This window comes from Eucyclogobius newberryi, unplaced genomic scaffold, assembly GCF_026437365.1.
Source record: "Eucyclogobius newberryi isolate DKJ021-1_F unplaced genomic scaffold, fEucNew1.0.hap1 SCAF_4, whole genome shotgun sequence".
In the NCBI taxonomy this organism is placed as follows: Eukaryota; Metazoa; Chordata; class Actinopteri; order Gobiiformes; family Gobiidae; genus Eucyclogobius; species Eucyclogobius newberryi.
In genome coordinates this window covers 20,032,619-20,058,271 of record NW_027316056.1, presented here as the reverse complement: position 1 = coordinate 20,058,271, position 25,653 = coordinate 20,032,619, and the positions used below count along the sequence as shown (strand labels likewise).

At 42.1% G+C, this 25,653-nt stretch overlaps 1 protein-coding gene across 1 annotated transcript; it reads right to left on the bottom strand.

Moving 5' to 3' along the window:
- Positions 1-414: 414 nt before the first annotated feature.
- On the bottom strand, positions 415-25,040 carry adcy9 (adenylate cyclase 9). Its single transcript, XM_072462212.1, has 11 exons — positions 22,656-25,040; positions 6,872-7,068; positions 6,661-6,762; positions 6,312-6,580; positions 5,977-6,079; positions 5,100-5,308; positions 4,225-4,378; positions 3,821-3,963; positions 3,186-3,215; positions 2,674-2,962; positions 415-2,569 (listed from the first exon to the last, which is right to left on the bottom strand). Exons 1-11 carry the CDS (start codon positions 24,466-24,468, stop codon positions 1,610-1,612), a joined length of 4,269 nt encoding a protein of 1,422 aa, XP_072318313.1. The 5' UTR covers positions 24,469-25,040; the 3' UTR covers positions 415-1,609.
- Positions 25,041-25,653: the final 613 nt, after the last annotated feature.

Below are 25,653 nucleotides of genomic sequence, written 5' to 3'. Positions count from 1 at the left end.
GTTTGTTACAGTCATACTTAGGGGTTAATCAATGAAAGGCAGCCAGTCCATAGAGACACATCAAGCATTTATGTTTTAAGGCCAAATAAAGGTTTTGGTTTGGTAGCTAGTGGAAAGGTAGGCTACATAAGACCAATAATTATTTAGGTAAATGTTGGTTGCTACAATATTTGCAAATGCACCGATCAAGAGACATGTTTGTAAGATGAGAACAACAAGTGGGTAACTGTATGCACAAAGATGTTAATAAATGCTCTTGAATTACCTTATATTTTGTACTGGAATCTTTTTTGGAAACTGGCCAAAGGCCAAATTTAGGCTTTAAGTACTTGCAAGATACTTTGTAGGATTTGGTAACAGCTAAAAATATATTGATTTTCAATCATTTAAAAGGCACTTCAGAGTATGTTAATGTACAAATAAGGAGGTAATCTTTAATTAACATAACATTATGGCCAACATTCCTCATCCCATTTGCTGAATAGTGAATACAAGAGTGTAGTAAGGCATCTGCAATGAACGGTTTTCACCAATACAAATCCGAACGAAGTGCATCAGGAGCTGAAACAGATTATACTGTATGGCCAAAAGCAAACTCTGCACTCATCTTCAATGCCCAATGTTGTGTTTATGCTCGCAAAAGCAGCACCTTACATGACAACACAAACAAGGCACAGCAAAATAATCAGAAAGATAAAAAATTGGAGAGCACAATTCTGATATTGATACATAAGAAATGTATAGTTCACGACCCTCTGACAGGAAATAGCACAAAAAAGGCAGATAGTAGCTGTCTACATGAACTGATCTTTAACACTTGATTCAAATACAGTGATTGTCCCTCATAGCCCCAGTCTAAAGTGCCTATCTGCTTCTGAATGTTCAATAATTTTACCAAATAGTTCATTTTGATTCAAATTGTGCTTGTGAGTGCATGCTCTGTCACTCAATAAAATTATCCCATAGAGAAAAAAAAGTGGTTGGGAAATTTCTGTGCAAAACCTCAATGTACTTTTGGCTAATAGACAATCTTCAATCTGTGCAGTCGTCTACAAAGCATGACTCCTTTTGATAAGACCTTTGCATGAAGAATACTGAGTCAAGCAATATGCCACACACAACATACATTAATACTGCTTTATGTGATTCCCTCTTTCCTCCTTTAGTTCCCTGCTCAGCACAGCACTACACTGGATCTTACTAGTTTTTGCAAATATTTGATCATTTCAAACATTATATGGCACAATGATATATATATTTTCTTTAAGAAATGCTTGCATTCAAAATAAAAGCAAAAGAAATCACAGCATACTCCGTCGCCTGTCATGAAATAACTCATGATTTTTACACATGTATTTATATTCACCATTGAAGTCCAGAAGGCACTTGATAGTAAAAGCAGAACAACACAAAACTGCCCCCCTTTCCTCTAAATTTTACTGCGCTCAACACAGGTCTATTGCAATTCAGAATTGCTTCAAAAATCCAACAAGAACCACATTTGTGTCTTCTCCGTCGGTGCCAAAGACATTGTGCTAATGAAGGACAACCTGTTCACAGCGGCAGAGTATTAAGGGGAGCAGAATTCATGAAGGAAAAGGTAAGTCCATCAAAGACGAGCATAAAACTCCTCATTAAGTTTAGTTAGTTCATTGACCCCCTCTTCTTCATCCTCCTGTTGCAACGTTGCAGAAGGACCTGTATGCTGCGGTGATGGCAGTTCTGCTGCACCAGATTCCACGTTTGGTTCAGAAATTGAACTGTTTGTTTCAACTGATTGTTCATGCGGCTGTGAAGGGTCCCTGTAGCCTTCATCCCCCCCATCTAGGGCTAGTTCAGGCTTTTCACTTAAATGTGGGGGTGGACAAACTGATGAAGATGCAGGTGATGTGATTTTTGAAGACACACATGACAGTTGCTGGTTGACATACATTCCATCTATATGTTGGCACAATGTCTCCCCACTTTTGGGGTAGAGAAAGGTCCTCATTTGTCCTTTGCCTTTAACATTCACAGTGCCTCTGTAGTCAAACTCTAGGCCCATTGAACTGAGAATAACATGGCTCTCCTCGCTCACCTGTACACGACACTCCACACCTGTAGAGTCCATACGGCTGGCAATGTTGACAGTGTCTCCCCAGATGTCATACAGAAGTTTTGTTGTGCCGATCACCCCTGCGGTCAACGGTCCATGGTTGTATCCGATGCGGAGTTTAAATCCAAAGCCCAACATGTTTTTGTTGAAGTCATCCAAGACCTTGATCATCTCAATGGCAAAGTTAAAGAGTGACATCAGATGAGTATGAGGAGAGTCATCTTCATTTTCAGCCATCTGTCGAACATTCAGGCCTGATGCCGCCATGTAGGTAGCACCAATAGTTTTGATCTTTTCAACACTTTTAAATTCAGGCTTGCGAAGGAGCTCATCAAAGTCTCCTATTAGCTCATTAAGAACTCTGTAGCACTCTTTTCCACCTTCATAGCTCTCTTCATAGAACTCACTGAAGTTCACAATACTTGCAAATATCACTCCTACACTTTCGTGATTCTTGGAATAGCTCTGAGTGACCTGTCGAAACATAAATGAAATGTAATTTGTACATTTGAAAATTCAATATAGTAATTGACCATGAATCATCATATCATAAGAAAAGAGACATCAACAATTCAAACCTTAAGCTGGTCAGCAACATGAATGGGGATAATGTTTCCCAGTAACCACTCAGCCTGGTCTCTCATCGTCTGAATTTTGTAGCGATGTTTATCTGCTTCGACATTTCCATGGTAATGCAGGCGGTAGCTAACCTCAAACTCTCGATTGAGGAACCAAACCAGAAGGAGCAGCAGGAAGAAGGCCAGGACTGTCTCATGGACAAGACAAGCCAGAGGATTAAAGGTCAAATCTGGAGCTGCTGCTGGGGTAATGAAGGCCAAACCACCATCGTTTGTCGACAAATTAAGTCTAAGAGGCAAAGAAGAGGTAAATTCACAATGAACAAATCTATGCATCCAGTGACAAGTAAAGGCTGATTTGTAAAAAGATCAAAATCATACATAATATAAAGAAAATTAAGCACAAAAACGGTGAACAACATTTTCCTGCTCATTCAATAGGTATTGAGAAAACCTAAAAGAAGAAATCCATAATGCGCAAGCACAAACAAACTGTTCCCACAGAGACTCACCCGTGATCAGTCAAGCTGCCATTAGTGGAGCTGAAAGAGAAAAGGAAACTCACTCACATAAACGTATACTAATTTAATTTTCATGTAATACTATACTGCAAATTATATTCAATTTTATATTCTGTTAAAGGGATGAGCTGTGCAGACAGCTGGGCCAGTCATCTGTTTGCATTGAGCAGGTGGTGAAAAACACTGCAGCAAATAAGGTATTTCAAGCAGGCACAATCATGTTACTTAATTTGACCTCTGGGATCACTGCGGATCACCACAATGAATCTATGTCACACACAGGCTGCTTTCAACACTACTGCTGCACAGAAAAGCAGAAGGGAAGCAACATAAATGCACGTGAAATAATCTTCAGACAGACTTTATACAACCAAATGAGGGGTTAGCCGAGTAAGTGTGGGACAGGACAGAAGCGGTGGACAGGACAGAAGTGCAGAGGGGTAGATGTGTGAGGTGGCCAAAGCTGTGGCTTGTTCTAAACTTTGGGGGACAGAGAGTAAGGCTTCCCCACACCAGTACTGCTCTCTCAGTCTGAAAGATGAACTCTGTGTTAGGGCTGGGTTTTTGTTTGTTGCTCAAAACATGAATGTCACGTGCTACTGTGGTATAGACACAACCTTACTCACCTGTGCAAGGAACTGTATAACAGCAGCAGGAGGGCAACCCCTGTAACAGTGGCCAAAACAGAGCGCATCCAGAAACTCAGCTGGCAGAAGTTACAGAACTGAATGATGGCCAGGATGGTGGCACAGCACAAGAAGAGGATCACCTAAATGTCAAAGATATAAATCAGTGCATTGTCCCATACTCATCACCTTCATTCTCAAAATAATACACTAAACGCACAGGGCACAAAACAGAACGGAATAGAAATATTGACTCTACCATGAATGGCTTCAGATGGCTACAGATCATGCTCAACTGCAGCATGGTTTCACTTATTAAAAACACATGGATGGTCGATTCTTGAAAATTGTATCTTATAATGCTAATTACAGGGACAGTGGGTGTGTTTTATTTTGATTTGTACCTGTAACGGGAGTTGGAGTGTGAAGTGGGACAGGACAGAGACTGCAGGAAGTGAAACCAACACAGCTCCCACCACGTGACGGGGGATCCATCCAGAGACGGCAAGGAGGAGGGAGCGGGTGCAGCTCATCACCTCCTCCAGGTAAAACGCCATGCTGCACATAACAAGGCAAAGAAAATAAAGGCATTTCCATTTTAAGGACTGATGGCACTGCAGTCACCCACTACTTCTGGACAGATAACCAGAGGCACTGGATGAAGAATGGGTCAAATGCAGAAGATATAATTCCCTATGTGGACAGGGAGTCTACAAGTAGTACACCTATCTGCACTGGTTCAAAGAAAAAAGGCCAAAACGTAATTTGAGAGTGGGATGCTTTGTTTGAATTCTTACTGCATCTGCTCCTACATCTTAAGACGTTTTGGTGTGCGTCCCTCTTTCTCTAATGAGTATACAAGTACAAACAATGTTCACATGTGGTTGGCAAGTAATTTACAAAGCATTAATTACATAATCACAATATATAAGATAAGATAAGATATTCCTTTATTGTCCCACATGGGGAAATTTCATTGATGCAACGCAGGTAGATATCCGTGAATACATTATATTAGCTATCCCTTCCTTGTTAATTGTGGTAGTCTAATTGGCATTTATTTTTTATAACAAGCCCTGGTGACCCACTGAGAAACTTGGGATCGTTGAGTCGGGTCCCAACCCCAACACTGAGAATAACTGGTACACAAACAGAAAGCAGTAGAAAATTAAATTAAAATCATACACATTATTGTTGAATATATGAATAAAGTAAGCAATATTTTAGACATTGTAACATTATTTAACACAGACATCGTTAGTTCAGCCTGCGGTCTCACCGTATAGACAGCACCAGAGAGAGGAGCTCCAACAGCCCGGCCAGCGGAGTCAGGACAAGGGCTGCAGGAGCGGGAGGGCCCACAGTGACCAGAGCTGGCAGGAAGCAGGCCAGGGTTAAGGCCAGGAAGAAGAAGCAGCTCAAGAGTACATCCAGGAACGAGCTGAAGGTAGAGCTGGCAAAAGTCTGCACCTGGACCTCATTTTTCACCTGATGGAGAAAAAGGTAAAGTCAATCTTGTTGCCAACTAAATGAGCCAAACTCTGTCTAGAATTCACAACAAACTAATCACTTAAACACATACCAGTAATTAATTCATGGCTGTTTCCTCATAATTACATCCAGTATAAGATAAGGTAAGGTACATGGGAAACATCAAAAACCCTCAATGCAGTTGTTGTTGCCGTTGTAATAATTAATTAATTCAAAATTGTGTTATTGTAAGGCTGAACATTTTATTTGCACTGTATTAGCAGAGGTTTAACAGCAGAGGGCTGCAAGGCTACAATATCCCCATAGGCAGTATGGTCTATGGCAGGGGTGGGCAATTATTTTCCTCCGAGGGCCATATTCGAATCCAGGCAAGTAGCGGAGGGCCGGCCCGCCATCATTAGTGTGAAAAAAAAAAATCCCAAAATTAAATATCACTTTTCTGTCAAATATAGGCTATTGAATATTTAATTTATTTCACGTCATAGGTATTAAGGATACACGTGCAGACAGATGCCTGAGGGCAAAAAAGAAAGAAAAAAAAATATTACTTGCTATAACAAGCTTGGCGGGACGGATTGAAAGGCCCTGCGGGCCGGATCCGGCCCGCGGGCCGTAGTTTGTCCACCCCTGGTCTATGGTCTTACAATTATGGAACATTTGTGTACCTCCTCTTTGTAGCTGCTGCGGTAAGCTGTCTCCAAGGGTCTTTCAAGAAAGTTGAGACTGATCTTGTTGATTGGAGGTTTGAAAAAGTAGTCTTTCATCAAGCTGACCAAACACAACAAAAATGTTCATTATGAATACACAAATTCAATTACAATGCACCCTTTCATTAGACAAGGTATTGCAATTATTATGTGAATCAAATTACAATAAATATAATATATAGAAAAATTATAAAGACATGTAAATTACGGGCTTTTCATATACGTGTCCAGTTTTCATACAAGTATCCAGTCTAAAGTAATTATCATCTGAAAATACACATTTCACAGCATACCTGTCCTCTCTGATAACATCCACAAAGTGTGCATCACTCTTCTCTCTGAAGTTTTTGGCCCGCAGTTGGATAAGTGCAGAGTGGTCCATCCCTGTCCCGGTGGCCCCAGGCCCAGCAGCCATGCCCAGGCTGGTGCCAGTACCAGTGCTAGAGCTGGCCTTCTTCTCCTGAAGCATGTCACACAGAGAGCTCTGACTCGCTCGCACCGCGTCCTCTAGCGGTGGACCCAACAGGCCATTGAGGGCTCTGGGACTGTGACCTGGGAGGAACTTGGGGTTACACAGAAAAAAAGACAACGTTAAAATTTCTAACAGATGTATTCAGATCTAAAATGTTTTACTCCATTAACTTTAGCACTGGAGGTCTTGTGGTCTTCCTTGCCACCATTCAGTACAGCAACCTCATCGCACTGATCTGCTGCTGAGGATAAAACTACACCACGAGATACATGCTGAGGAGAGAAGGACAGCCACTATGTAGTCTTTATTGTAGGATTGAAGCAAAGCATAGAGCCAAGAGATGTTTACAGTAAAGTAAATAAGCAAATAAGCTCGACTCACTGCGGTCCTGTCTAATAGTTGATGCAGAGCTAATGGATCAGCAGCCTGTGCCCCAGGAATGATGTCGGGAGCAAGACACTGAGGACGGGACAACAAGTTAAAGCTAGCAAAGTCCCCACTGGTCAATCCCACGTGCGAACATCCACACTGCATTTCATGCTCCAATTTCCTCCCTGAGATCAGATATGTCTTTAGACCTAAAGAGGCAGACAAATGATACATATTAGATAGGCACGTTTGAGGTCATTTGTATGGCATGTATTTTCATTAATAAAAAAGCTTAACAAGAGACCAAATAAACAGTGAAGTGTGCATTTGTTTCATTCAGGTGGCATTTGTTGCTTCACACACCAACACAGATGTGGTAATGCAATCCTGGCTGTTTGGCCCACTGTCTGTTTGCACATCAGACCAGTGTGTTCACACTGGTCTGGGGCCAACAAGGAAATACATAAACACTGGATTAGAGCTGTGGCCCTTTTCCAGCTGCTATCAGCCTGTCCAAACACACAGTCACCTGGCTAACAGGCCGTACTGTTCAAACAGCTAAAGGTGCTAACCTCTTGAGCACAGGGACAACACAACCAATGTTGGATTGTTTGCCGAACGAGCAGCTTCTCTCCCTCTCGCTCCAAACATGCAGGAGCCTGACCCGCATCTTTGAGCCCGCCGCCCGCCACTGCCTGCACATGACCATGCGTCGGATTGTAGCACGGCTTTTACATCTCGGGGAGAATATAAAGCTGACATCTCATGTTAGCTTTATATTCTACCTACAATCTAAATTAAATGAGCAAACATGTATTTATTGTTTCTGTGCCTGCGCCTGTGCCTGTGCCTGCGCCTGCGCCTGCGCCTGCGCCTGCGCCTGCGCCTGCGCCTGCGCCTGCGCCTGCGCCTGCACCTGCACCTGCGCCTGCGCCTGCGCCTTCGCCTTCGCCTTCCAGAATGGAATGGATCGAGACATTGTTCTTGCCATGTTTCTTATTCTTATTATTATAGTTCTTGCATGGTAATTTTGCCACAACTCGGGCATTTTTGACCCCCTAACATTGATGAATGTCACACATGGGACATAGACGCGATCGGCTCGGCCTGAACTCCAATAAAATGGAGCTTGCGAGAACGCCCGTTGCAACAGTGCCGACTAGTTCAAAAAAGAAAAAACATGAAACTCTTAATCTTTGGCCTATGCACATGAAACTTGGGACAGTGATAGAGCTACCTTTGACCTCTGACCTTTGACGAGTAAAACGCACCTGGCAGCATCGCTCTATGATAAACAGGAAGTCAGCCATGTCGAATCAAAGTGGCACCGCCACGTTTGACTTTTTTTTCCAAAATCGTACTTGTCCTAAGTTTTTTGTCCGATCAAGCTCAAAACAACACCTTTTGCATCTAAAGACATTGAAATTTAATAAATATTCAAAAGAATGTTGATTTTCTTTACGGTCTCCGCGTAACACGCCCTCAAAAAAGGCTTAATTTCCTGTTTTTTCAAGGACAAGTCACACCTATTGGAAATAATCTACGGAGCTCATATTTCACTCACTAATGCGTTTTTATGATCTGATTGGACATAAATACCCATGTAACAAATTGACTCTATAGCGCCCCCTACCCATTGTGTGAAAAACTCAACATTGTCTGATTTGTTTGAAACTCATGGATTATATTCTCCTCGAGACGCCATGAAAAAAGTGCATTGCAGATATTGTGTATTTTCACAATTGGCCAGCAGAGGCGCAATGAATGCCTTCACTTCCTCTTTTATTTTGAGGGGACATTTCCTCTCGTGCCGCAGTCTTAGCATTAGCATTAGAATTATTATTCTTTAGACTTTATTCTTTAGGCCAAACTGTAGCTATGTATCACTGGTCACTTTCTACTTAAAAATAAAGAAAATCCCTTTACATTTAGCACCTGTAAATATTGTTGTAGGTGGTGTACACTCCCACTGGTCATAATGTCAGCGAAAAAAGTCTAATCGCCAGCGGCTTTATTCTTTAGACTTAATTCTTTTGACTTTATTCTTTCTCTCTGCTTGACTTTTTTTTTCAAAATTGTACTTGTCCAAGGTTTTTTGTCCAATCGAGCTCAAAACAACACCTTTCGCATCTAGAGACATTGAAATTGAATAAATATTCAAAAGAATGTTGATATTCTTTACGGTCTCTGCTAAACACGCCCTCAAAAAAGGCTTAATTTTCTGTGTTTAAGGACAAGTCACGCCTATTGAAAATGATCTACGGAGCTCATATTTCACTCACTAATGCGTTTTTATGGACTGATTGGAAATAATTAATACCCATGTAACAAATTTACTCTATAGCGCCCCCTACCCATTGTTGCAGAAGGTGCCTGGATTGCCTGTGGCACTTACAAAATAAAGGCCTCTGTGTTTTACAGATACAGAGGGAGTTTTATTTTGACACAGCCTGACTGAAATGAATGAAAGAATAAAGCCTAAAGAATAAAGCCTAAAGAATAAAGGCCTGTGTTTTACAGATACATTGGATGCCAACCGCCAAAAACAACAAGGCTTTGTAACACCAAAGCAATGGAAGAAGGAGGAGTTCTTCTTCGTCTTCGTCGTCGTCGTCGTCGTCGCCGCCGCCGCCGCCGCCGCCGCCGCCGCCGTCGCCGTCGCCTTCTTATGGCGGTTGGCATCCAATTGTTGCATTACCGCCAGACTTTATTCCTCAGACTTTTCGTAGTCCTCAGACTGTCGTAGTCCGTAAAAGAACTCCTTCCATTGCTTTGGTGTTACAAAGCCCATGAGGTCATGATATGTCTTTGTGACTAGAATAGTTGTTGTTGTTTCAGAGACCAACGACCTCATGGGCTTTGTAACACCAAAGCAATGGAAGGAGTACTTTTACGGGCTACGACAGTCTGAGGGCTACGAAAAGTCTGAGGAATAAAGTCTGGCGGTAATGCAACACTCGGATGCCAACCGCCATAAAACGACAACGACAACAACAACAACAACAACAACCGGCTTTATTCCAGGGAGACTCTTCTTCATCTTCCTCTCCTTCTTTGACGTTCGGTGCTTCCACCGTACAGCTTTATTCTTTAGGCTTCATTCTATAGGCTTTAATATTTCCACTGATGTCGCTGCTTGGTAGCCGTGCGTCTACGAGACTGGACGAGGACAGGAGACCACCCCCACCCCCATCTTGTCACTCTGATCACTCCGACTCCCCAAAAGCAGACCATCATCACTCCGACTCCCATTTAGCGCCTTTAGCCTGTTTTCTATATCTGCCCAATCAAGCTCCTTTGTTCCAAGGAATCTCCCTGCAGCTTTAGCAATGATCCTGATCCTTTCAGTTCTGATTTGAGTCTGAGCAGCACAGTTTATAACATCCACCATAAAGAGTACAAAATCCTCTCTATCCACAACCAGGGTATTCTCATTAATTCTGGAACCTGCACACTTGGGACCTCCACTCTTGAAACCTTCACACTTCTTGGGAGCCACGCTGGCCTTTCTCATTTCGCCCTGGCTGGGAGCAGCGCTGGCTCCTCTCTCTGTATTTACTCTAAACTCGTTACTTGAAACTTTCTTGACTGCATCTGCATAGGATATACCTTGAGAGACCTTCATTTTCTGCACCTCAGCAGCTCTTTTGCTAAACCTGCATCCCCCGTAGGCAGAGCTATGTTCTTCCCCACAGTTACAGCACTTCAGTTTTGCTCCCACGTCACACTTCCCATACTCGTGATCTCCTGCACATTTACCACATCTTTGCCTCCCTCTACAGACCGCTGCAATATGCCCAAAGCGCTGGCACTTAAAGCAACGCAGGGGCGGTGGAACATATGGCCTAACGTCATGGCACATGAACCCAATGAACACCTTACTAGGCAGGCACCTCCCTTCAAGTGTTACCATTACCGACAAGCTGTCACATCTTACCCCAGACCGGGTCACCTTCAACCGCCTAGCGTCCACCACCGTAGCTCCAGTCAAATTCTCCTTAACTTCATCCACAAACGTCACCGTAGGGACACCTACGATAACTCCTCTGACCGTGTTTCTTTCAGCATCAGACACAAGAATGTCCTTTCCACCCAGACGTTTAGTTCCAATCGCCTTCCGTTGCTGAGCCGCGTCCTTGCACACGACCAGCAGCGAGCCATCTCTAAGGACACTCGCACTCTTGATCACTCCCACAGCTACAGTTACGCTCTTTGACAATGCCACTGAATTCCACTCCTTAAAGGATGCACTATCCTGTGCAAGCTTTATGATCACCTTACAGTCTCTGCTCTCACCCCGGATATCAATAGCTTCAGCCTCATCCTGCTGCTCATTCCCAGAACCCTCGGACGAGCTAAGGGACTTTTTACTTTTCCGGGCACGTGCAGCTAGAAAAGGCTGCTCCTCCAGATGATAGCCTGAAGAACTTCTTAAAAGTCCTATGTTTATTTCTGATGTTAAACAAAAATAACTAACTCTATGGCCGCCATAGTCCTTTGATAATGAAAAGACGCTCAGTCAGCAATTTGGTTTACGTCAAACTTTAACAAACTCCCCCTAGGGCGTTACGCCCACTGGCCTCAAATTGGAGTAGGTCCTCTGGACAAGTGGGGCGGTCGCACGAAAAAGCGGTCGCGCAGGTGTTTATTAAATCATCATCATCATCATCATCATCATCATCATCATCATCATCATCATCATCATCATCATCATCATCATCATCATCATCATCATCATCATCATCATCATCATCATCATCATCATCATCATCATCATCATCATCATCATCATCATCATCAAATAATATTAAAGTGGTAAAGTGGCAGAAACACTGAAGTTCTGGACCTTGAAATGTTGTCAGACTGGACCTCGGTGAAGGTTTGTAATGGGTCTTTTCCATTAGTACCAACTCGACTTGACTCCTCAGACCCAGTGCTTCAGCTCCCATTATGCACATAGCGCACGGTGCGTAGGGCATCAAGTGCTCCGAAGGGCACCAACCTGACTAGGCAGTTTAGAATGAATGGCATGGGCTATTTGTGCAACAGCTGCACTGTTCCTTTAACAGCAAATAAACAGTGAGACTACAGTAGGCATAGTCTGTCTTTCATTAAGAATACAAACTAGGACTCAAGTGTCTCCGCTCCATAGCGAGTGTGAGATAAGGAGGGGCAGCTACAAGCCACAGGTTAAACAGACGCAGACAGATCAGGGGCACAGCTGCGACCAGTTTTGACCACGCAGAAGTATTCTAGGTCTTTAGATGATGAAAATTGAACCCATATTTAATTTGAAACCATGAACAGAGAGTGAAACAAGACGTCAGCTGGTGCATGCGCAAAGCCAAAGTCAACTTCTTACAAATGTCTAAATCATGTTTTCATAAATGCAACAGAAAGCGTGAATAGCTTGCAGCCTGTCGAGTTTTCTAAAGTCTCGATCTGTTTTGGGTGACGCTGTAGCAGGGGCGAAGCAAGGATATTTAGGAGGGGGGCCTCTTAATAAACTGATTCATGAGCTGCTATTCTTGCATTTAAAATGTACCAGAAAATTAAATGAGTTTTGTAAAAAAAACTTCTTAGTTAAGGACTCCCAGATCCCACTTAGGATTGCGAGTTATGCAAGATTTACAAAATAAAACTGATTTTAAATAAAACTTTAAATTAATTAAAAATGTTTTTATTTATAAGTTCAAAGGGGGTTGGGGGCTTGAGCATTACTGCTTAGGGCACCCAAATGACTAGCAGCGGCCCTGCTCATACCAGGTACTTTTTTAGTACCCTCTTCCCCTTCGGGACAAGTCGAGCCAAGCAGGGATTAAGCGCGTGTCCACAGACCACCAGACGCTGGTTGAATAAAAGTGTAATGTTTCTGCAGCAGCAGCAGCAAGAGACAGAACACCACTGTGTGCTCTGTAAACAAGCTGTGCACTACACAGGTTTAGAGACTTTTTATAAACGTGAGACATAAAATGCAGACCACAGACATGACGAGGGTCTTATAACAACGGCATGACCCCCGGGAGCAAAGACTAAACTGTCATGGCGAAAAAAGACCACACACTTTACTACTATAATAAACAAAAGTTGTGCTAAAGCTAGCACAGCAAGCATCAGCTGTTTCCTTCTTTCCAGAGTAAAACCACTCGCTTCAAGACAAACTGTGTATTTATCATTTTTGAAAATGCGGTGCAGTAGTGCAGATTTAAGATTTGAATGCCCAGAAAGTTGACAATCTGCAGCAGCTTCACTGACTCTTCCAGCGTGTATTATAAACGAACTCAGGTGAAGATCTACACTCGCTATTAACTGGATTAATAGCAATATTTTGTGGACTGGACTTCATTGAATTGGGGAATGAGGACATGGATGAGAACGCTGTAGTTTAACTTTAGCTCAACAAAAGGTGAGCAAAAGTTTATTTGTCCTGTTTATTCTCTGTGTTTGTAATTCCATCCGCTTTGCTGTGTTTTATTGGCGGTTACTGTGGCAGTTTTGCAGAGTTTTTACTGTTACTATAGCTTAGTATAGCAGTTCATGTTTTCATCATCGTGTTGTGGTGTCCTTTTGCACCGTTTCCACGCCCAGATTTACACAGCACCACTGAGCACCAGTTGTAATGGAAATGCAATCAGGACTGAGCGAGGCGACAATCTCAGAGCCGAGCCAAGTAGAGCCAAGAGACTAACGGAAAAAGGGCATAGTGACCCCTGAAGTATATGCTGAAGATTTACTCTTGACAAGCTGTAGTTACAAAAAGCAGGGCTACTATGGCAGTAAAAAAAAATCCAAAATTGTATGGGTAAAACTGTGAACTGAGCTACACAATTTATTTATAATGAAATGTGTCAAAATCTAATTTTATCTCACTTCCCTGGATCCAATCTCGAGTCTCGTCTCATGGGAAATTGTGTCTTGTCCCACCCATATTTGTGACTGATGACACTAAATCAAAACTCAAGTTTACAGAGCATGTTTTACAAATGCCAATGAGAACAGTTCCCATTGTCATTGTTTTTCATATAATCTGAACAATCACAGCCTTACTGTTCAACGTCTTCTTTAATTTTGATTGAATTGTGAGGCTCTTTCATTGTTCATTGTTTCATCCGTTGTGAATAAAAGTGCATAATGATAGGTTCTCATGTTAGTTTGGTGGGATAGTACCTTTGGATAAGGTAAATATTCATAATTTATTAATCAGTGAAGGTGCAGTTTAGTAAGAAACGTTGAAAAATAAAAAGTAAACCCTAACCCTAAAACAGAAGATTAGTGCCAGATAGTCGGGTCCGGAGGGATGGAAGTGATCTGGTTGCCATGGTAATGAGTTAACTTCTGCTGCCAAACTGGCCCAAACTGTTATATTTTTGACTGGTTTATGTTTTATTTTATAGCATAAGATGAGATAAGGCTGAGATGAGATAAGTAGTCAATGAATTTGTTTTTCCATGTCAATGCTGTTACATGTTAACCAGTTTTCCTAACCAAAACCTAAGCCTAACCCTTTTCTAAACTTACCCGTTACCTTGACGTTGTTCCCAACTTTACCCATTACCCTACTGTTCTTCTTAACCGAAATCCAATCTAAAATGCATGGGCAATTTACACGTGCCTGAGGCCCTTTTTACACAATTAAACAATCATACAACAAAATAAAAGGTGTTATTGGGTATTACCATTTGTCAAACAATAATTATTGTGTAATTTATATGGATTTATTTTGACCCTTGTTTTCCATATAGTATAGCTAGGTAACTCAAATTAGGGAAAAAGGCTAAATGTTTTGTAAAATCTTAAATGTAATCAAGTTCACTGTGTTTTTGTGAAATGTATAGTCTGTCATCTGCGCTTTAAACGTGGTCTAATGAGAGCGGCAGACAGTCAGCACGCGGCCGAACGAGGAGAAGACGAACAGAGAAGAGGCAAGTGGAGGAAAGATGGCAAAGGGGCGGAAGAGAGCGCTGAAGGTCACAGAGTTTAGCATGCCTCACATAACCTACATTCCTCCTCCATTTCCATTTCAGCTTTGTGCTACACCATGTTCGGATTTTCAAACAGGCCGTTAATAGTTTAATAGTGTCCGTAAGACAAAGGGATGTGCAACAAACGCTTGAGTGAGACACTGCATTGACGGTTCATTTGGTTGGCGAGTTTGACGAGAAAAAAGCCGTACCGTAGATGAATGTGGATGAATAATATGACTAATGCCCGTATGTAAAAACTCCATCTTTCAACGCTTTCATTCACTTTGCAAGGCGGTCGCAGAAGGCCTGTGCAGTATCGCTGTGCGCTTATTGATCTCTAATGACAGCGCTTTCAGATAAACACCGACACCAGCACTCAAACGTCAACTGCAGAGGTTTTAATTGATTTATATGCAGACTGGCCTGAGCAGGGACAGTGCAGCTAAGGACAATTAACAACTATTATTACAACTATACCCAATTACCTCCTCAAATACAACAAGAGGTGCGCGATGTTTCGTCCACAAGATAGTATTGTCGCTTTGAAGTGATGGCAAAAAAGGTGAATGTGTTTTTTCTATTGAGCAATCACAATTTTCGATTCAATTTATACTTAATGAACACAGATAAAATGGCTTTTGATATTCATGTAATTGACTGTAAACGGACCAGAACATATAATTGCAGATTCTAAATGATTGGATCTCAATTTGATTCAAATTTGATTCATTGTTCAGTCCTAAATAACGTTCACCCGGCTACAGCTACGACTACCGTTTTATACTACGACTGTACTATCGGGACAACTACAGAGCACAGTGAAAACACAATTAAAAACTGGCAATAAAAACATCCCACGAGCAAAAGAAATTAAGACAGACTGAGAAGTCGAAAGCTCAACTCTGGGTAACCGGTTTATTGCTCCGTTCTTTATATCAATGCAATAATCAGATGTGGACTTTGATTGCAGGCTTTTCCTTATTAGGCATTTCCGGTGACTTGTCGAGTCTGCGATATATAACTATAAATACTCCCATTTTACAAACTTATGCATATCAAAAAAGTTCTGGTTATGAAAAAGAATGAATGAATGAGCAGAGGAAGGACAGGAAGTACGACAGGGCTGCTACATTCCACATGTACATCCAAGGAGCACATTAGGACCTTTTGACAAACAACTTCATCAGAATACGTGTTCAACTGATGACTAAACCATTAACCATGTTTCAACCACTGTTATTTCATGGTCAAAAAGAGAAAACAATTAAATAATAATAAAAACTAGAATAAGAAATGTTTTACTCAACATATATTTAACCGATTACTACAATTCTCTGGTTAACTCTATCCCATTCAGAGTGGATGCACATGTCATTTCAAAGATTTTTGTTGCCAGTCATTTCCTGTAGTGATGCAAAATGCTGCATAAAACAGGCGGCAGCAGTGGCTCTGATAAGCTGCATCAAAAGCACTGTGGAGAAGTAATAAATCCCTCCTTTATCTTGCCCTCACAATAACTCCTTACTTAATTATGGACAAAGGTTAGTGTACAGCAACATGGTGCAAAGTGGAAAGACATAGAATAGAGTCTTACAACACATTTGAAAGAAATTCTGGCTCTGTTGATTGAAAAAAAAAGGAGATCAAGAATACCGTGCTGGAAGGCTTCACAAAACATATTCTTGCTGTGGACGCAAAATTCCAAGTTCACACGTGAGAACACCAAGGAGAATCGCTTTGCCTTTCTAGATGGTGCTGCAATCCAAGGAGAGAACAGGAAACTATTTGACCGGAAACTGACACGCTCAGATCAATACCAGCTCTTTGATTCAATTCCACAGCAGCAAAACTTTGGGGTGATTAGGGGACATTACAAATGCAAACTCGGATAGGGAAAAACAAATTCCAGAATGCCCTCTCAGTCTGTGGAAATCCTAAAATGAGCTCTCAACAAAGCCAAAAGAACAGGAGTGAAAAAAAGGATGAATTGGAGTTCTATGCCTCAAGTGTCTAAAGTGTCTGTTGACTAAAGACAAACCTTGTGCATCAGTTGATCTAGTATCTGGCCATGGAGCCAACCCTAGCTGCAAATACAATAATATATATGCAATAATATATAAGATACAGAGAAGTACTTGTAAACAGTACATTTTATGTATGAAAATGTAGATTAAACTCATGATTAACGCTGAAAACCTGCAGTTACCTCACTCCATGCACTATTCTTCCTGCTGTTGTTATCCAAAAAAGCAGTTTGTTCGACCAATAAATCAACTGAATGACTAAAGGCTTATTGTACAGCCTGACTGGACTGACAACAAGATTTTTCAGCTGTTTGACATGCCTGCCAAGTGACAACAGCATCGTTCCTGTGTATTTGTATTTACCGTAAGACAGAAACTGAGTCATCCAAAGGACAATAGAGGCTTCAAGCATCATACTCAACTCTACTTCACAGAGTATATATCGACACAGAAAGCATTCAGATGTGGGTTACAAGCAGCCTTGCAACTTTAAGCCACAAACCACTCATTTGAAGACAAAGTTTTAAAGAAGAAAGTAAGAAAATCCTTCTTTGAACAGAAATGGTGGGTTAAGATGTACAACTTTCCTTCCATTTACAACACTGCCTCTCCCCTCAGGGCAGTTTAACATCTCGCTCATCAGAAATTATTTGCTTTGAGATCTAAAACATTGTCAAGATGAAAACTTCTGAAACCTTTTTAACGATGGACGACTCCTGCAGAAATGAGGGATTACTAACACAAACTAAACACCAAAGGCAATCAGTTTAATCAAGTCTTAAATCTGTCTTGCTAGCAATATAATTTACCATAAATCACTGAATTAAAATATAAACATCAATGTCATCCAGTACAGCTTCCACATTCAACAGGGCTGCTCTCCGAGAACGTCGGGGGGCAGTTTTAGATTAAAAATGACATTTAAGACAATGCCCAGAGGACATTCCCATCAGATTCTGCACTTCCTGACAAATGACCTTTGAACTCCAGGTGGCTGGTTCTCCAACCTGATCAAAACTATTCCCAAAGACTGAGACAGGGCAAATTAGATAGTGCAACTTGTCCTCTTACATTGGCTACATTTAAATCCAGTATGTCCCCTAGACATTAGTCAACATCACACAGTCGGCGTGGTAAAGAAGACAGAACTGTGGGAGGGACATAATGAACATTCTGAGACGCAATTCTGAATTTGCCAGTATTCTAAAAAATGTCAACGCCCCTTTACAATGTGCACTCTGAACAGAATCCTACACTGAAAATATACATCAAACTCTGAGTGCGATCCTAGACATTCTTCTGCCCTAGAACAAAAACACAAACCATTTTCAGCATTTTTCCCGTCTGACTGGCAGTTCATTTTCATTATTTACTTTCCTATAACTGCCTCTTGTAGTTTTCTCTTCGGCCAGCGGTGGGTCTTGAGAACAGGCCTGTGCAGTAACAGATGCCACCATATTTGGACACAGTGATACAGAGCAGGGATGAGACTCCCAGTCCTCCTTTAACTACACCACCCTTCATCTGCCCTGGGACCCCGTCAATGCCATAACTAATAATTCTACTGTTCCGTCTCCTTATCACTTTACAAACACATTCATTATGGACTTTTAATGATGAGATATTTTTATTTTCTATTTTTTAGAGAACAAGTAGAACTATAAAACATGGTAGAGATGTTTGATTTCAAAGCTATGCAATCTTTAAAAATTCTCAACAAATAAAGCAAATATTTTTATTCAGTTTGTGTTTCTAGACGTATGTGCTGTATTTGTGACGCAATAAAATGGTTGGCCTCACTCCTATAAACAAACACAGCTTCAGCTGTAAAAAGAATTTGTACGCCTGACTGCAAGAGGACCTTTGATATGAGACGCATGCTTTTGGCAAAAAGGCACCAATATTTATCCAGGTGCAATAGAGACAACTAAAAAAATCCGAAGTTGAATTACAACTAAAGACAAGACGCAAATCTGAAACTGGATGAACATTTCAGGTCAATCTTCAGTTTAAGTATTTGTAGGAATGGAAGTCAACCATTTTATGTGTATTAGTTTAATACTGTACATGTACAGTAGTACTCCTCCCTCATGGCCTTATATAGAGTGTGGGAAATCCTTGGGAAAGGGTCAGGACCAGAAAATATGCTGCTCTCCCTCCTTCTCGTCTTCTGTGCCTTGTCACACAACTCTTTCTTTCAGGGACCACCAGGGACCACCGCCTTACAAGTGTTTTATGGTGAGGGCCTGCTAGACTTACAGTGGAGACACTAGAATCTCATACTTTAAGATGTTGTTCTGCTGTGCAACTACTTCTGCAATATTGTCCAATATTACTGTCATAATAATTTCAAACTGCTTTGATTGTTACCATTACATTGCAGTCTTCGTATCAAGCCAAAAAAATAGTAGAGAAGTATAAGTGTCACAAAACAACACACAAACCTATCTTCAAAAGCGGCCTTGATTTAGCCATGGCCACAGCCTCTATTATGGGAACAATGACCTTAAATAAGCAATCCTATATTTTGATAAAAGTCCTATTTTTACAACATGTGCTTAGTGCCCAGCAAAAAACATGGCAAATGACTATATAGTAAGTCAACCTGTCAATGTAATCTATAAGTGTGAGAAATACCATCAATGCATTCTGTACATTAAATTAATCACAATATAGCAGAAATATCATGGACTGTCCCCCGTGTTTGAACAATTACACGAAAAGATGGTTCTTATTTCAGCTTTTTTAAATCCGTTTTTTTATAGACCATCTCAAAATTGTAAAATTATCTCCAAAACAACAATATGTATGAATGACCTCTTAACCTAAATAGCATTTCATCTTTCCCCAAGCATATCTTCTCTGAGCTCTATATCTATAAAAAGGAAAACTCATGGATTTTTTTGTGGCCACGCTCTATATAATATTCAGTACAGCCGTTTAATGGCGCAGCAGCACTCAGAGCTTGGCCTATAACAACACACAAAGACACCACCAAAAGGAGGAACACCACTAGAAGAAGAAAAAATGTGTTGGCACAAGCGTTATGACTGTGAACATGTCTTTGTACAGTAAGAGAACTTACTCAAATAATTAAAAGGTGAATTAAAAGACAAAATATATATCTTGGTTGTAGTAAATATATGTTAAAAGAACTTACAAAAGGACAGGTAAAACTACTGCTACTACTACTACTACTACTACTAAACAGTTTTGTAAGAGTCAACAGTTCAGACAGATCTACAGACACTTGCCACGTCTGGGTTTGGCTGTTATCGACGCCCACCACACGCACAAAGGACTGTGACTCAACACATTCTTGAGCAACAGGAAAGTCAAACATTTGATCAAAATGTTGGCAGTGTTGGTGACAAAATGCATGTAGGCAAGGATAGAGGTGGGAAGATTATCAAAATATTGGTAATATTGTGTATGTTGTTTTGAAGAAATGCCAAATGTGAATTTTAAGTACAGCATTTATGATTTATGAAAAAAGCTAATTAAAAAGAAAATGTAAATAAAAACTTGGCAAACTTCCAAATAAGGGTTTAAAATATATTAACACATTTCTGTTAGATGGAAAAAAGTATATATTAATTTCAGTCAATATCGCCATGGCAAGGGTTTACTGGGTGGGACTTACAGAAAGTTCAATAAAGTAGTATAAAATTATATTTCAGCTTTTTTTTTGGTTATTTTTTTTTTTATAAAAATCTAGCACAAGCCAGTGAGTTCACACTTTTTCAAAACAAACACGGCTTAAGCGCATATCAAGAAATGTGACAGAATCACAATATCCGCCCTGGACCACCGGCCCTGGGACCGCCCCCCCCCCCCAGACCGGCCCCGGGACCGGCCCCCCCAGACCGGCCCCGGTCTTGGGCCTTGATGGACAGGTGCATAGATGCATTTTCATGATTGGTTTGAGTACCGTTTATTGGATAACAGCGTTTACATAATGTATAACCCGGTTGCTGCTATTACACAATGTTTTGTTTGGCACGTACAATAAAAATATATTCAAATTTGTGCAATTGTCAAAAGTGTGACTGCCTCATGCTTGGTCTGTTGTAACACACAGCGATGACTACAGGAATGACATAACTTGTGTGTCTAGTTTTATCATGCATTTTTTTGTGTCACAATACATTCCAAAAAATACAAAATTAAAATTTGGGGAAAATGACCCGATACAAATGCAATATAATCTAGCACTCAAGAAGCCTTGTTTCCTTTTCATAAAGAGAAGAAACACTTTAAGTTGCCAATAAATTGGACATATATTGATTATTTTACACATATGGTCCATTTTTTTCATATGATCCATCTTTAATGCACATAAAAATCATCTAATCAAATAGTTCAACATTTTACTCCATCTAAAAATGTCTAAAAAGAAAATCTACAAATCCCTCAGTAAAACGTAATGTGAATGTGGCCTGACATCTCTGTTGTGTTCACAAGAGAGCTAAGATTAGACGGCCCACCAGGAATTCCCTGTAACTGTCAATGATTCCACTTTGAGCCACTGTGAGAGCTCACAGTACAAATATTTCAGACATCCTCAAACACATTTCCTCTTTATATGATGATGATGATGCTTCATCAGATCTTCTTCATCCTGCTGCCAGGGTAACGAACACCTTCACTGCGTAATTCAATGCCCAAAAATGCCTGGTTCATCAAGGTTAGGTCAGACAGCCCTTGTTGTGTTAGGGCCCAATGACAAAGAAAACAAAGATATGAACCAGCATTTCTCAGATCACAATGTGAGAAACAAACAACTTAACCATTACAGGATTGACTAATCATTACCACACCGTCCATAGAATATATTGTGCTTTCTGATGTTGCAGTGACAGACAGTTTTGTGCAGCCCTTGCCTTGATTTGAAAAGTGCAAACATCTGAAATTTATGCACACATTTGAGCAAAATAAAAGCTACCAGTTGCTTGGTCATACAATAAAAGACAAAAGTTTTATTCTTCCTGGCAGTCTAATCTCTTTCCCCTGTTGCCCAGTCTTCTGTTGGTAAATAGGTCTGACAGGAATAACTGGTCAGATTACGTTTTCGAGCCGTCTATGGATGCACTGATCTCATTTACCCCTGATGACCAAGCGTACATGTACTCTAATCTGTAATGCTCCATTCTCCGAATCATTGCAACACATCCCAGGAGACAGCAGGTGAACCATTAGAATATACTAATACTACTAAAGTCGGGATTATTAAACAAAACTCTCACATTACAATCATTTTTGCTACTCTTACCACATCATCATGTGGCCTGTCTAATTACAGAACTGTTGAAAGATAATTGTGTTTTGCTCACTATATTTTAATCAGATTACATTTGACATGACAAATAATGATGTAAGACTTCTGTTTTAAATTTCATAGCCATGGCCCACCTGTGTCCCCAGATAGAAAGCAAATGTTTTCAAATCAGACATCAATTTTGTTGATAACAAAGGTAATTCAATAATTCATTCTTAATTACAAAAACATTTAGACATGATGTCGAAGTTCTCCAGACAATCAGCTGGTTCAAACCTAAAATGTCAGATCTAACAGGTCAGTATAAGGCCCAGCACCTGAGCCAATCATGAATGAGTGCTAGTGCAGTCTCTGCAGCTCAGTGAGAACATTCGAGGTTCTGAGTTGAACATGAGACATAAACTGAGGAGAAAAATGTGTATGTGTGGTCTATCTGCAGGTTCACTTGTGTGTAGTGGCTCCCTCTGACCATAAATGATACACAGATTAATCAAAATGAATAATGAGGAAGGCCATGCAGAAAAGCTTACCTTTGAGTTTGTCTACAGCAATCTGGCCTGCTCTTTCCGCCACCCGTCCATCTTCCCTTATGTAGCGGTCATCCAAAAACTTTGCGGTAGCCTCGGACAGGTGAACTTTCCCTGCAACACCCAGCTGCTCCATCAGGTTGGCCAGATTTACATCATTCGACCACACATCAAACTTGAAGCGCTTCATTCCCAGGATCCCACACAGGACCGTCCCGGTGTGCACGCCGACCCGCATGTTGACGGTCTCGCACGTCTCCTGGCAGAACTGTTCGATGGCCTGGATCATGCCTAGTCCCATCTCCACGCAGCAGTAGGCGTGGCCTGGTCTGGGTTCAGGACATCCTGCCACACAGTAGTAGCAATCCCCCAAAGTGCTGATCTTCTCACAGCCCGTTAGCTCACAGAGACGATCAAAGCGGCCAAACAGATCATTGAGCAGACCCACTAAGGCTGGGGCCGACTTGTTGGCGGACATTTTAGTGAAGCCAACAATATCGGCAAAAAGGATGCTGACTGGCTCCATCCGCTTCATGTTGAAGGGCCTGAATATGATTTGACCTCGTGGAATGGACGTCTTCTTGCTCTTGTGATAGCTGTGGTTTTTCGGGCTTAAGGCACTTTGTGATTGTAATCCTCCAGGACCTCCGGCTCCCCCTACAGACACGGCAGAGGCAGAGCAGGCTCCAGAGGAATAACGCTTGCCTGAGTTTTCGCCACTCCCACCTTCGTCATCACCCTGTTTCATGAGTTCATCCGCTACCCGTTGGGGCATCACAGAGTGGATCATGCGTTCCTTCAGGGCTTTCTCCACCTCCAGGTCTTTCCCGTGAATTATGGCCTGTCCCACTTTGAGGAAGGTGCTACGAGAACGCACCTCTGACATGATGAATAGGTGGATGCCAATGACATGAGCGCACAGGTGGAGCAAGGCTTTCCCCGGGCCCAACCAACGAAGTGTGTCTTCTTCAGTGTTATTGTATCCCCTCTGAAGGAAGGGTAACCATCCAAAAGCTTCAAACAGGACAGAGAAGAGGAGCCCCAGTAGCACAGAGGCATAGAGACGCACATGAAGGACACTGTAGAGCAACAGCAAGACCTCCATGCAGAGAGAGAACGTGCCAACAGGTGAAATACATGGCATTATCAGCGACTTGCCTGACTGGTAAGATGCATTCCCACCACCTTCCCACTCCAGCGCTGTATAACCTGCAGTCTGAGTTTGGGGAGCTAGAGTCAGGGCAAATGTGACTGCAATAAGAAGCAGAGAAGTTTGGTTATAAAGTCGAGTGTAGGGCTGGGTGAAGGTGAACACAAAGAGGAGCACAAGAAGGACCAGAAAACAGGCGGTTGGGACAAGGAAGGCCATAGGGTTACACCGATCATTATTGACCCCAAAATATATGCCCCAGAGGACAGAGGACACCACCAGGTAAAAGAGGACATATCGAAAGCGCCGCTGTGTCTGGGGAAAGCACCTCTCCTGGCACACCTCCTCCAGGATGGGGGAATCAAACTTGGGGTCCCAGCACTGGGCAGCTGACCTCTCGAACAGCGGAGGAGCTTCTCTGTGCGCTCTGGAGACAGCATGTCTGGAGTCTGCCGAGCTGCAGGTGGAGGAGATGCTGTATTTATGGAGGTTATGGTTGGTTTTACTCACAGCCTCATTCCCCCCAGCTCCTCTGCTTGACTCCTGACCACACACGTGCGGTGCACTGTTGGTAATCCTCACGGTCACTGCTCCAGCCCCACTGGAGTCGCATCTGACTTCCGTGCCGTGCAGAAGAAGCTGCCGGTGCTGTTGCAGAGTGGCCATATTGACTGGTGACGCGGTAAAGGGAGGCAGACGACGCGTTAAATATGAATAATGTCTTCTGATGGCGCTCCAGCACTTACATGACTTGTGTGGGCGCCGTGTGTGCACGTGTGGCACGGTGAGAAGGGTAGACAGTTGGAAAAATCACAGTGCATGAATGGTAAGCACGGCACAGACGTCACAGCAGCCGGACCACTCACTCTCATAAGAAGCACCGTTCCAGTTCCTTGAGCAGTTCATGATCTGACCCCGGGTTTGCGTCACTGCTCACATTACACGTACCCCGCTCGGGGAAGGCTCTGGTCTGAGCACGGCGTCTCTCCAGCTGCGGTGAAATCACTGTCATCATTCTTTCTGCCTCCTAAACTCAACATCCTTCTCGGAAAGCTGGTGATGCAACTCGATTTTACCCCTTCACCGATAAAGTCAGGACGCTTCTTGACTGGAAACAAGCTCCAGTGTGGAGAGTGCGACGTCAGAACAGATCCAGATGCTTATTTCCAATAAAGCCTCGATTGCATGGAAAGACAGCTCCTGGATCAATGAGAGTGTCAACAGTTGGAGCTGCGCAGCAAGTGCCACTAAAGTTCTACTGTCCGCGAGCTATTGTTACACCAAGGCAAAAACACTCCATTACAACAGTGTCAAGCACATCCCTGAATGCAGCATCGCAAGGAAGGCTTTAGTATAAGTCATTTGCCTAAATGATTTTGATATTACGCTACAAGCAGAAATAATCCAATTGTATTTTACCTTCTCACTGCCCAGTGGGAAACTTGCTTTAAATGGCAATGATGTAAATGCGCTAAAGTGTTCAATCTAATCCTTTGCGGTCCTTATCATCTCTGTAAATCCATGGCTCGACGTGCCAGGGGCTCCAGCAGTGTTTCCATGTGCGTAAACTCCTTCTCCAAGAGCTTTTGCAAATGTTACAGTCTGCGGTGATCCGGAGTCCAGTCCGAGATCCAGATCATAAAAGGCCTGACAGACAGGCCTATCCCCGCGGATCCAGCCCCGTCCTTTCCTGAACTCCCTGCCCGGCTCTGCGGGCTGTATTCCCTCTCTGCTTTCCAAAGTGGGGGTCGGGAGAGGTATGTGCTATTCAAAGACGCGCAAACCAAAAAGAGAAGCGCAAAAAATACCATCCACTGGCCCAAATTAGAGTAGGTTTGCCTCTGCTGGGAG